Source organism: Electrophorus electricus, chromosome 6, assembly GCF_041902795.1.
Source record: "Electrophorus electricus isolate QZ-2024a chromosome 6, ASM4190279v1, whole genome shotgun sequence".
Classification (NCBI taxonomy): Eukaryota; Metazoa; Chordata; class Actinopteri; order Gymnotiformes; family Gymnotidae; genus Electrophorus; species Electrophorus electricus.
Window position 1 is genome coordinate 28,012,289 of NC_137502.1, and position 13,617 is coordinate 28,025,905.

The following is a 13,617-nucleotide window of genomic DNA, read 5'->3' on the forward strand; positions in this document are numbered from 1 at the left end:
GAGAAAACACAAAGCATGGATTACAAACAGAGGCAAGGAATTACAATGACCAGTGAACTAGCAGGGAAAACCATGTACTAATGGGAGTTAACAAGACACAGGTGATACAAATTATAGGTGGGAAAATTTAAATGCGGGGCAGAACAACAAGGAAGGAAAGCAAAATAAAGACATGAGACAGGGAAACCATGGAAACAGAGTGTAGCAGGGGCCAAGCATGACAACTTGAAGTACATATACCATAGGTTTCTGTTGTGAGACAACTAGCAGAACAGACACATTTACAAAGACACAGTCTAAAAAGAGGACACAAGAGTTAATCAGGGTGGACTGGTTACATCTTTTTTCCAAGACCAAATTGCTTTTTCAAGAATCCCTTGCCAACCTCTGCACATCACGCATCAACTAATGAAAAGCATTATATGTGAATACATTATCAAAACGTCGGGCAGATGTGTTGAAATGCCTTGAGAATGCTATGATAGAGCTGTGGAATGTGGAAGATATGTGTGTGCATGCGGTGTCATGACAGATTTACTAACTTAGACATGTGTTGTTTGGTACATTTGCCTATGGAAGAAAGGACATGCTCTCTCCCTGTAGTGTGAAGGTAGTGGGTGAAAAATATCTTGGCTCCAAGAGCACACTCACAAGGCAACACACATTCAGTGAGATGCCTGCTGACTAGTATATTTTGGGAAAGAAGCCCGGTATGCTGATTTAAGACGCCACCTACATGAGGTATCTGTGCATGTTCTGGTCTAAAATGATGACAAATGGAGGATGACTACACTTTGAACCCACCGGATGTGCAGATGGAGACAGTCTCGTTGAGAAAAACAGAGCAAGCAATGAGTTTTGATGCATAGCAATATGAAGTTAGCATTTCACAACACACTTTCTACAACACATAAGTGATGAATAAGAATACATCCACTTGACAATAAAAACTAAGTATATTTAACCTAATGTATATTTTCATACATTTTATTTATGGTAATAACATCCTCTGCACAGCTCTCTAAACAGTAACATGGCTCTTCCCCGTACAGCTTCTAACAAATTCCTTTAAAATAATTTCCTCTAGGCAATTCATCAGCTATTATTAAATGGGATGAGAATGTGCTCAGTGGATTAACAACTTTAATCTAATAACAATCTAACAGACTGTCAATATATGTAATTTGCATCTAATAATAGTCTTCCATGGGTTCCCAGGGCAAAACTTCAGGATGCTGTTTTGGATTTTGTTTTTGTTTTGGTATGACCAATTGTAGAGGCAATGATGTGCTGAGCAGATTTCTCAACTGGGCCAGTCTAACATGGAGCTACACATAACAAAAAGAAGCTGGAATTTTCAATCAACTAGAGATTTACAGCAAGTCAGGGAACAGATTAAGGGATTTTTAGTACCAAGGGCACTCCACTATTGACTCAGCACACAAGCCAGATTTGTGTGATTTACAATTATGAACACCTAGAATGCTATAATGTTTTAAACTACTGAATGACAAAATTATATGGGCAAGTTTATAGTTTATACATACAAACTATAAATAAGTTCACAATTTCTGAACCATGCATTTTGACAACAGACAGTGCTGACAGTATTGATAATAATTGCATGTATACACACACAAAAAAAGAGGTAAAAAGCCACATACTGAAAAATCCGTAATTCTCAGTGGTCTTTATGCAAGCTTGCAACCTTGAACAAAACTCTGAATCACATCACTTCACAATCCACATTAGCTTGACTCAAAAACCCTTGGGAAATGGAGTTTCCACTGCCAGCGCCAGATCGGATGATGCTAGAGTTGGGAAACGAAAGAAGGACTGAAAGTAGGCGAAAGAACAAAAAGGAAAAAAAAAAACCAGATAGTTCATAAAGACACAAAGACATGCAACACAAGTTGGTTACAAGCTGGCAGACACAGTCCAATACTGTAGTAACATCTGAGGTCCAGATGGGTCAGAGCTTTTGTTGGTTGTTGGATGGTTGCCAAGAAAAAGGAGACACAGAAATGACCTGGTTTTCTGTGATAAAAAATACACACACCGCTACTGATGGCAAGACCTGGAATGGGTGATAATACTAACTCTACATGACAACGCTGTCAGGAAGAGGCAGCATAGCGCTGGACGGAATGACACCAACAGAGGTGTATCAAACACACACACTCAAATGATTATGCAAATAAATATGTTTTTAAACAAAATATAGTTATGCCCTCAAAATGAAAGAAAACATATACATATACAGTGAACATAAACTCTCCAAATTGCACCAAAAAGTCTTAATGAGAGAGCTGACTCACTCCATAGGCCTCAAGGCTCATCTGCCCAGTTCCCTTTCCAGCTCAAGCACAGGGAAGCAGCATGCAGTGCGCACATATTTGGATGCCTTCAGTGCCAGGCAATTTGAAAGTTTAACAGTGCGGATCCCACACACACCCGCCACCCCCCAGCACACATCCCAAACATTCCAGTCACTCCTAATCATGACTCCTAAATGCCCTTCTTAATTTCTCTGTGCCTTACTCTAGCCTTTCAAGAGGAGAGCACCAACATGTAACAATGAGCAGCTGGCTGCAGATTAATTTAACCCTCCGGGCCATGTAGTGTTGTCTCCCACATTTGTTTGAATTCCAGTTACATTTGGTCAGGTCGCCAGGGCGATCGACCTGTGCTACATGGGTCAGCAGTTAAGTCTGAAAGAGGACTGGTCTGTGGCCGAGTTAAACTCCAAAGGTAATACTAGAAGGACTAGGAACTATATAGTAGCAGGGATGAACAGGCCATTATACGGCAACACAGCCTTACACACACACTCTAATCAAGCTGACATGTTGCTCAGTGTCGGCAAAATCATAACGGTGTTGCTGAACAGTGCTAGAACTCTGAATTCAACCGGTATCAAACCTGCAGTGTAACTCCAGCTCTGCAGTCATACTGCTTTTATATGATTAGAGCGATGCAGACTGCTGAACATACATGTTAGGAGCGAGGGTAATGATTCACTTGGAACTAGAGCCATAGCGTGGTGATGTCATGGTATTATGCTAAAAGGAATGGCTGCTGCCACTGGGGGGTCACCTTAGTGACACAGCAGAGAGGGAACAGTTGTAGATACTGAGAGTGCAATCAATCAGAGGGAAATGGATAATAACACTGTAGAAACACAAGCTAGAAATCTCTTACTATAACTGTAGCTGGAATACGAATGCACACAGGAGTTCACAAAATCTCACACTGGGATATCAATGACTTATAATTTTATTAACTGAAAACTGAACGAGTGCAGCATTAAGATATTAAAGCAGACATGCCATCAGTAAATTAAAACAGATGAACAGAAACTTACACTTGAGCTCACACTTATGATGGAAAGATCGTAACTTAATTCAAACTGAGGCAAAATGGCTTTTTCAGGCCTCATTCTACTTCTGGGGTAGAAAACAAGTAATGAGATATTCCCATTTAAGAGCTGATGCCTTACCAACCCAAGATACTGCTGCCGTCAAACTGCTTCGTAGAATATGCATATACAATAAGTCTACCGTAATCTATTACTTGAACACCTAAACAACTAAAGATATTACAGCCTAGTTATGAACCCAGTGTTCTTTGTTGACATTTATATCAATTTATGTAAAAACAAAAAAACAAAAAAAAAACTTCACTTATAGCCTTAATTTATTCCAATCTGCTATTTGAAAAATGAATAATAAGTAGGGCAATTGATGACTTGAGTATTTAAATCAGGTAAATACAGCAAAAACTCTGCAAACAACCCAATCCAAAATGGCAAAGTTAATATGAAAATGTTCCTGAACCATGAGCAAATCATGCCAGGAATTCCATAAAAAAAAGTCTGTATTAAATTGATGATGTCATCATGGGAAATCTCCAGAGAGTACAGGGGTTGTCTCTACAAGACAATTCACACAGTCACCAATCAGAGCCCTGGAGAGATGGCCAAGATAAGCGCAGTGCAGGGGTTCCGACGGCCTGACAGCGAACAGAAGGGAGGAAGAAAGGAGGAGAGGACTGAACAAGCAGGGAAAGAAAAAAGGAGAGTAACCATCAGTGTTTGACATGCAATGCAATCAAAGGGGGGCCAAAAAGAAAGAGACAGAGAGAGGGAGACAAAGAGGCAGAAAGAGGGACAGAGAGATTGAGAGAGTGAGAGCACTGCTTCTCTATATGCCATTTCTTTTAAACAAATTCCAGTATGGGGGAAAGAGAGCAGCAAGCCTTGACTTTCCTACATAGAGAGAAAGCTGCTGTGTTCTTTTTTAGGCTTTAAGGCTTCCTACAGCAGCTATACACAACATGTAGTGTAATTCTACATCAAATCTCAAGCAAATGCTTCTGGTTATATTTGGACATAAGGAGGGCCCTTTGACACACTTATCATAAAGCATGAAAAGCTACATGAATAATATTTGTGTGACAGGTCTTTATGACCCTGAACACACAATTCCAAATACTTATTTTTTTGCCGGGCGTCTACAAATATCTGTGCTGTATATATGTGCAGGGTGTTGAAATTCAGAAAAAGACTGACCAAATGCAACACTGCAAGAATTAACTAAGCACTGCTGACCTCATCTTAAAAGAGTACAAGCTAATTTTTCTGACTTCACATTGACTGACAGGGCCTCAGGTATATCAGCCGATTTAGCTACATAAATGAATACTGCTGCCTTTCCTTCACTGGTTTCCTATAGTGGCGCACAGTGATCTGTGCTTGAGTAAAAGTTATTGAACTCAAAATAAAAGACTATTGAACAGAACTTAAATAAATAAAATGAAATTGAAATACATTTAGTGATTTTATTGGCCTATTTATTGCCTATTTATTTGCCTACACACATTACAAGACCTACAGTGTTTGTACACAGCCTTTGTTTTTATTAAAACAAACTACACATTGAGTAAAGCAACAACTACAATCAGCAAAGCTAAACTGGGTTGGTTTGATTCTGAAAAGCCAGAGAGATAGTGTTCACATTTCAATGGCCTCGCCTTGCCAATTGGTTGCATTTCTGGCTGTTCTGGTTTGAAGCCCTTAGAAATACATTATCTGTACAGACAAACCTCTGGTTTAGATTCACCGGACAAGCACAAATCTTTTCGTTGAAGCTATGTCATGTTATGAAAGAACGTCTTGCATTAATTCAAATAAACTTCTTTTCTGTTTGTTTGTTTTTTTTGTTTGTTTTTTTTTTGGGGGGGGGGGGGGGGGGGGTTGGGACAAGGACATACAGTGGTGGGAAAAAGTGTTTGCCCCCTTCCTAATATCTAATTTTTTGCATGTTTGTCACACTTAAATGTTTCAGATCAAACAAATTTAAATAATAGACAAAGAACACAAGTAAACACAAAATGCAGTTTTTAAATGAAAGTTTTTATTATTAAGAGAAAAAGAATCCAAACCGACTTTGCCCTGTGTGAAAAAGTGACTGCACCATAAACCTGGCTGGGCCACCCTTAGCAGCAGAAACAAATCCAAGCGTTTGCGATAACCGGCAATGAGTCTTTTACAGCACTGTGGAGGAATTTTGGCCCACTCATCTTTGCTGTAATTCGGCCACAATGGACAGTTTTCGAGCATGAACCGCCTTTTTAAGGTCATGCCACAGCATCAGGTCAGGACTTTGACTAGGCCATTCCAAAGTCTTCATTTTGTTTTTCTTAAGCCATTCAAAGGTAGACTTGCAGGGGTGTTTTGGATCATTGTCCTGCTGCAGAACCCAAATGCACTTCAGCTTGAGGTCACAAACAGATGGCCGGACATTCTCCTTCAGGATTTTTTGGTAGACAGCAGAATTCATGGTTCCATTTACCACAGCAAGTCTTCCAGGTCCTGAAGCAGCAAAACAGCCCCAGACCATCACACTACCACCTCCATATTTTACTGTTGGTTTGATGTTCCTTTTCTGAAATTCTGTGTTACTATTACACCAGATGTAATGGGACACACACCTTCCAAAAAGTTCAACTTTTGTCTCGTCAGTCCACAGAGTATTTTCCCAAAAGTTTTAGGGATCATCAAGATGTTTTCTGGCAAAACTGAGATGAGCCTTTATGTTCTTTTTGCTCAGCAGCGGTTTTCATCTTGGAACTCTGCCATGCAGGCCATTTTTGCCCAGTCTCTTTCTTATGGTGGAGTCATGAACACTGGCCTTAACTGAGGCAAGTGAGGCCAGCAGTTGTTTGGATGTTGTTGTGGGGACTTTTGTGACTTCTAGGATGAGGGGTCGCTGTGCTCTTGGGGAAATTTTGGTCAGCTGGTCACTCCAGAGAAGGTTCACAACTGTTCCATGTTTTTGCCATTTGTGGATAATGGCTCTCACTGTGGTTCGCTGGAGTCCCAAAGTTTTAGAAATGGCTTTATAACGTTTTCAAGACTGATAGATCTCAATTACTTTGTATCTCATTTGTTCCTGAATTTCTTTGGCTCGCAGTATGCTGTCTAACTTTTGAGGATCTTTGGGTCTACTTCATTTTGTCAGGCAGGTCCTATTTAAGTGATTTCTTCATTGAGAACAGGTGTGGCAGTACTCAGGCCTGGGTATGGCTACAGAAATTGAACTCAGCTTTCCAAAGATGTGATAAACCACAGTTAATTTATGTTTTAATGGCAGGGGGGGGCAATCACTTTTTCCACACAGGGCCATGTAGGTTTAAAAACCTTCATTTAAACCTTCATTTAACAGCATTTTGTGTTTACTTGTGTTATGTTTGTCTAATATTTAAATTTGTTAGATGATCTGAAATATTTAAGTGTGACAAACAAAAAAATATCAGGAAGGGGGCAAACACTTTTTCACACCACTGTAAGTACATAAGTAGGAGAACATAAACATCATAGCAAACAGGGTAAAAAAAAGTGTAGTATTTGAACAGGCATAATGCGTGTACTGATGAGCTGCAGGGTGGGGTGATGATCTGGGAGAGGTTCTGGCACAGAGCTGAGGAACAGCATGCAGAGTTGGAAAGACAAACCCTGGTATCTACACCAGAACCACTGTTACATTGTGGGAATGTCTGCATCACAAATGTAAAGTTTGGAGAGGAATTACAGTGGAAAACAATGAAAAAGACTAATTTATGAGGGAAAGACTTCATATTAAGATGGCTTAACACTTACATGTAATTTTTTTACACTGAGCTATATATCAGTCAGTCTTCCTAATGTTTCTCACAAACCGCACTATGAGGGCCCAAAGAGTTTCTGGAAATGAACTCAATTGTAAAATATCTCCACAAAGATCGAAAATCACAAAAATAATTTACTCAAGACCAAAAAGAAATTACAGAAAGAAAAAGAAATGAAAACCATTTAACAAAAGTATTTCTAGCTCCAGTCCGAGCTTTAAAAAGTTTAACCTCCAAAGTTACATCCTTACCATAATACAGCAAACACATATTGTTTTCACATGTGAAAGTAACCAGTTAAGTAAAGTTAATTGCTTATCAGCAAACCTGGCACTGAATAGTATCCCAAGACATGTTAACAAGAACTCTAAACAGAAAAAAAACAAATGCACTGGAATTTTGCAAAGACACTTACAAATATACTCCATGGGATTTGGATTTCATGCCTGGCGAGGTCCACATATGGTGGACCAGCTGGTGTAATAAATAATAATGATTTTGTTCAGTGTATTCTTGAATGTGAATCTAAGGCCTGTCAGCCCTGCTTGTTCCTTACACAGGACCCTTACATTGCTTTAACCTTGTGGACCTTATTCCTGAGAAACTCTTGCTTGTGTTTTAAATATTATTCATCATTCCACTGGAGACTGCCTATTCTATTTCCACACCTTTGCAAAAAGAGCTTGATAAAATTCAGACTTGGTTAATCAAGGTGTAGTTTCATACCAAGCAATCACACTAGCTGTGGAGCCATCCGCAGGCCTAGCAAACGATTGCAGTTTCTGTTTTGTTGGATTTCATTTTGGTTTGTTTTTCCTGAGGTAAGGTTAAGATGGTGGTTTAGCTGAGTGAGATACTGCCTGCCTTTGAAAACTGACAGGTCTTATTTACTGCAGTTAAACGTTTCATCAATTTCATCTTGCTATCTGACATTCATGTGTGAGACTGCCTCTGATATTATTGACTGCAGGTAGAAATAATGCTACAATGACCACTCTGCAGCCTCAGAGCTGACCTTTGGAGCTACATTAATTGGTGGCAGGAAAATAAGGACTCTAAGAAAAACATAGAAAAACTAATTACCCAAGGAACACTGAGTGACGGCACCTTTGTAAAGGGCTTAAAATGTCTCACTGATGTGTGTTAGCTGGCAAGCCAATACATGTTACCATTAACAGTCAATAAAACACAACCACAAAAAAACCCATCTATGGTGTGAAGTCATCTATCTGTCAGAAAGCATAGCCTCCATCATACATTTAATAGTGGGTTGACCTGTTCTTCAGTGTAAAGGCATCTACAGAGATGAAAAACAACTGTATTCTTAGAGAATCAACAACACAACATCCTCCAAGACACCCTATTCCAACCAAATATCCTCACAACATCCACTATTACCACCCATCTCTAGAACAGCATTATGTAATCAGTACATCAGTAATGGGCTGAGAAATGGAGCTCTATGTCTTTCCCCCACTGTCTTCACCGCACAGTTGATGCTGTCACTCTGTCATTTGTAAAGACTATGAGTAATCTCACTGTTATGGCAGACATTAACACATTTGTAGATCATGGTTTCCTCTGTCTCAGGTTAGCTTATATATATATATATATATATATATATATATATATATATATATATATATATATATATATATATATATATATATATATATATGTGTGTGTGTGTGTGATATATATGTGTGATACATACATATATATATATATATATATATATATATATATATCACATACACACACACACATATACATATTTCTTCTCAACATCCTGTCAAGGAGGCAGACAGTAAGCACAACCTGTGCAAGGCACCTACACCTTCATCTGCCATCCACACATTCATACACTGTGTGCAGCTCTACAGTAAAAAAACAAACAAACAAAAATACTCCACAAAGCAGGATAGATAGATGGGGATAGGAACCCAACACTGTTCTCATGAGACTGTTTGGAGGTAAACAATGAGTCTAAGTTTGAGTTTATTGAGTGCATGGTGTATTTTACAGTTGCATTCTTTCTCAGTGATAGCAGGGAGAGATGAGCTAAACAACAATAATCTGAGATTTAAAAAGCAGGACTTGCCTCTCTCTCCACTCTAGCAGAAACAAAAAGAGTGCCACAACAGAAGGACCACACTGAAAGAGGCACATTACACCTCTTTGCAGAGTACTATTTACTATTATAAAAGGGTTTTAAAATAGACATTTTAAAACTGTATGTGCTGGATTCTTTAAAATGATAGTGGTTTATTTTAAGGGGCAGTAGTCCATGTCACAGAAACAGATGCATTTGCACAACTTCATATTTATAACATCTGCATATCACATTCAAGTTTTATGGACTGAGAGTTATTAGAAGTCAATATAAATTAATGTATTTGATCACAAAATAGAAATCCTGAAGATAATAAACCTTTTACAAGAAAGTAATTCTGAGCACCTTTCAGTTACTTTATGAATCTATTTACTCTGCTTGATAGATTCTAATACTTCTAATCCTAGTTTAGCTGAAGTGTGAATGGTTATTTATGCTTTGAGGCTTTTTATCTATCTGTGCCATCTGTGCATGAGAACCTACTGCCCCCTTTGGTAGAAAAGTAGAAATATGCTGAAAATGGAAGTGAGACAAAAACCTGTCTCTGCAACTCCCAGTAAAAAGAGAATAAACTGTAGCTGGTGACTGGAATGCTTTTTTACATCTAATACAAAAACATCAGACTACATTGACCCTGCTTTTAAAAGAGCAGGTCATCTACAATGCTGAATACACACACACACACACACACAATATAAAATGGCTGAAAATAAATACAAATAAAATAGAATATAGTTATAACAACAGTTTGCTCCCACCCCAACACAGCCCCCTTCTACTTTGACAAAAATTATATGATGGGAACAACTAAAGAGACAACAGCAAAAAACATAATGACAACATTCACAAAGTAATATTCATATCTTTAAAAGATGAGGAAAAAATTGCATTAGCTCCCTGTTTTTAGTAAAATAACTTTTTTTTTTTTTTTTTACACAAAAACAAGGCTACATTAATGACATTTTACATAAGAAAAACATAATACATGTATTTGCTTGTGGAAACCACAATTTGATTGGATGATGAGAGATACTTCCTTGCCCCATGTGATGAATCCTAAATCTACGTTAAATTATTTGTCCAGTTTACTGCCCCCTCCCCAAACAAAAAACATCCTTAATTTTTTCACCAATATCATATGATCAAACCCACTGATATCTGTCTTGAAAATTCCATATAAATTTATGTATTAGGAAATATTTGGAGATGAATCAGTCAGTGACAAGATGTCTAGAAAGACATCAGAGAATGAGTGGGTACCATGCAGATGTCAGATGTAGGCACTAAGTGTAGTCCATGGGAGCTGCTTGCAGATGGCCTGTGGATGACCTCCTCCTGGACAGAATGCTGTTCTTCTCTACAGAGTCTGAGGATCTTGGGGCTCAGCTTGCAGTGACATGCTTTATGTTTGCTTGACTTCCAGGGTTTGGGATCAGAGGAAGGCAGTGTGGAGCAGTGGAGTGCTTGAGAAACAAAGTGTGTGTGGATTAGTAACAGCCTTCTGTAGAAAAGGTGCATGTCTCTGAGGTAAGTAGGTCTGTATGGTGGTCAGAACGCTGAGTGAGAGGAGACGGAGGAGTTGGGGAAGCAGGGCTGTGGTCATTTTCACATCCACATTGCCAAGTGGTTCCAGGTTTATTTTGCCCCTGCACATGCATAGCCAGATCAAAGTGGTCAGATGTAAATCAGAATAACTAAAAACAAAACAACTCAACTGCACTTTCAGACAAAGCAGAAAGAAACAGACCAAAAATAGTTTACAGATGTGGTGACTGAGGATGGGGTGGGGGGGGTGTGGTAAACAGTAATGTGTGCCATGTACACTCTGGGTCAGGGCAGTGGGACAATGCAGGCCTTACTGGGACAACAGGAAAAGCTGGAGAGTAGTGAGTGAGTAACAAAGGTCTCTGCACATCCTGAGAGTAAAGCCCTAAAGTAAACAAAGCAGGTTTGATGGAAAGGGGAAGTCAGCCAGAGCCATGTCCCAGCATGCAGAACAGGGCTAACCTTTCCCATCATCTCCAGGGAGTTCAGTGTATACATACCACCCTGTCAGGGCACTAAACAGCACCAGACACACTGATGCTCACACAAACAACTCTACAATTACACACACATGGGTCCACTACCACCAAATCTTTTTCCCTCCTTCTTTCTGGATTTTGCTGCATTAAAATGGACCTGAGGTGACCTGAGGACATGAGGACAGATAGTTAAAACATGGAAGGACCATGGCACAATGCCAAGACCTCAGGACTCAGGGCATTTTAATAGCGGTGCTCTTACATTTCTCCACTCCTAATCAGGATTTACAAGCACTGGGTTACACGGCTCTGTGTGGTTCTTGGAAAACTTAGAACACTATCCAAAATGGGTTCTTTCTTCATAGTTTCCATGTCTGTTATTTGCTCATCAAATGAACTTGGCTTGCTTTTTAATATTTTGAGCAGACTGAGTCTCCTAATCTAGCCAGTACTATCCTCTTATTATATCCTACCCTATCTCTCAGGAGGGTTTAGATTTAGATACATACCATACACTTTTAGGCCTCCAGTTTACATAAGACTTCAGTCTGAGTGATTATACTGTGGGCATCAGGGAAACTGAAGGGGTTACAACTGCTACAGATATATAGCATTACAGTTAATCTATGCAACACAGCCACTGTTAACCAAGATTTATATACTGAAAGAGGAATGAAGTGTGAGAGAGAGAGAGAGAGAGACAGAATGAAAGAGACACAGGGAGAGACAGAGGGATGGGCACTTTAATTCACACATAAGAAGCCTCCAAACATTGAACAGGAAGCATGAAAACAGATATGATGACCCAAGAGTTGAGGGTGCTTAGTCAGGCGACTGTGCACACATGGCATCTCAGGGAGGATGTGTGGACTCCATTGCAAGCGGTGAAAATGAAATGAAAAAGGCTTTGTTGTTACTACGGTACATAAGAGAACACTTTTTTAACACTGAAAGGGACCAAGCTTCACATGACTGTACTGTGCATGTGCCATCATTTCTAAATGAACCCTGGGACATTACTCTGCAGGCTGAGCAGGTAAAGCTCAGGTATCAGCTAAGATGACTCCAGAGTAATGATGATAAAGAGGTGATTTAAAAGTGGGGCTAAAAAAAGAAAAAAACAAGTGTAAAATGTAACTGTAAGAAATGATGAGTTTGGGTTAATGTCAACGAATTACATTTGAATTATATTTAATTATATTTATGATTTGGTTTATTAAACACAGTATAATGACAAATCTGCAGCAAAGGAATGTCAGCAGCACTGGTAAAATCCATTTTATTTCAGTTGCATGAAAGTTGCATCATGCAGCTACACACCAACTTGCATACACACACACACACACACACACACACACACACACACACACACACGCATGTATACATACACATGCACATACATGTGCACGCACACAAACACACATTCACTTCCCCTTCCATCAGACACACCCTCTATCTCTCTCTCACACACACACACACACACACACACACACACACACACACACACGCATGTATACATACACATGCACATACATGTGCACGCACACAAACACACATTCACTTCCCCTTCCATCAGACACACCCTCTCTCTCTCTCTCTCACACACACACACACACACACACACACACACACACACACACACACACGCATGTATACATACACATGCACATACATGTGCACGCACACAAACACACATTCACTTCCCCTTCCATCAGACACACCCTCTCTCTCTCTCTCACACACACACACACACACACACACACACACACACACACACACACGCATGTATACATACACATGCACATACATGTGCACGCACACAAACACACATTCACTTCCCCTTCCATCAGACACACCCTCTATCTCTCTCTCTCACACACACACACACACACACACACACACGCATGTATACATACACATGCACATACATGTGCACGCACACAAACACACATTCACTTCCCCTTCCATCAGACACACCCTCTCTCTCTCTCTCACACACACACACACACACACACACACACACACACACACGTGCGCGCGCATACCCTTTTCTGATTCTTACCTGCGTGTGTTTTGGAGGGTCTCTTATTCTGGGGTGATCTCAGTTTCCTGATGCACCACTACTTTAGTGACAGACATGTCTGGGTGCTGTTCCTTTGCTTCCTTTATGGCCTGAGCCAAAGCCTTATGAACAGACAGAGGAGAAATCAAACTCAACTGCATAAAATACTAATATCTATAGAACAATACATACTTATTGACCATTAGGCAAATTCTGATCAGCAAATCCATAAATAACTATGACAACGCTAA

The 13,617-nt window shown here is 39.6% G+C and overlaps 1 protein-coding gene across 13 annotated transcripts in view; it reads right to left on the reverse strand.

The window, feature by feature from the left end:
• Positions 1–1,001: 1,001 nt before the first annotated feature.
• epb41a (erythrocyte membrane protein band 4.1a) overlaps positions 1,002–13,617 on the reverse strand; it is a 55,346-nt gene continuing 42,730 nt past the window's right edge. For 5 of the 13 annotated variants that reach the window (XM_081716252.1, XM_081716258.1, XM_081716253.1 and 2 more), the window contains 2 exons: positions 13,367–13,488; positions 8,908–10,926 (listed from right to left, as the gene is read on the reverse strand). In XM_081716252.1, coding sequence (XP_081572378.1) covers positions 13,390–13,488 — 99 coding nt within the window. In that variant the 3' untranslated portion in view covers positions 8,908–10,926; positions 13,367–13,389. Of the gene's footprint in view, positions 4,051–8,906; positions 10,927–13,366; positions 13,489–13,617 lie in introns of those variants that run through there. The other 8 variants (XM_081716261.1, XM_081716260.1, XM_081716257.1 and 5 more) reach the window with 4 other exon arrangements.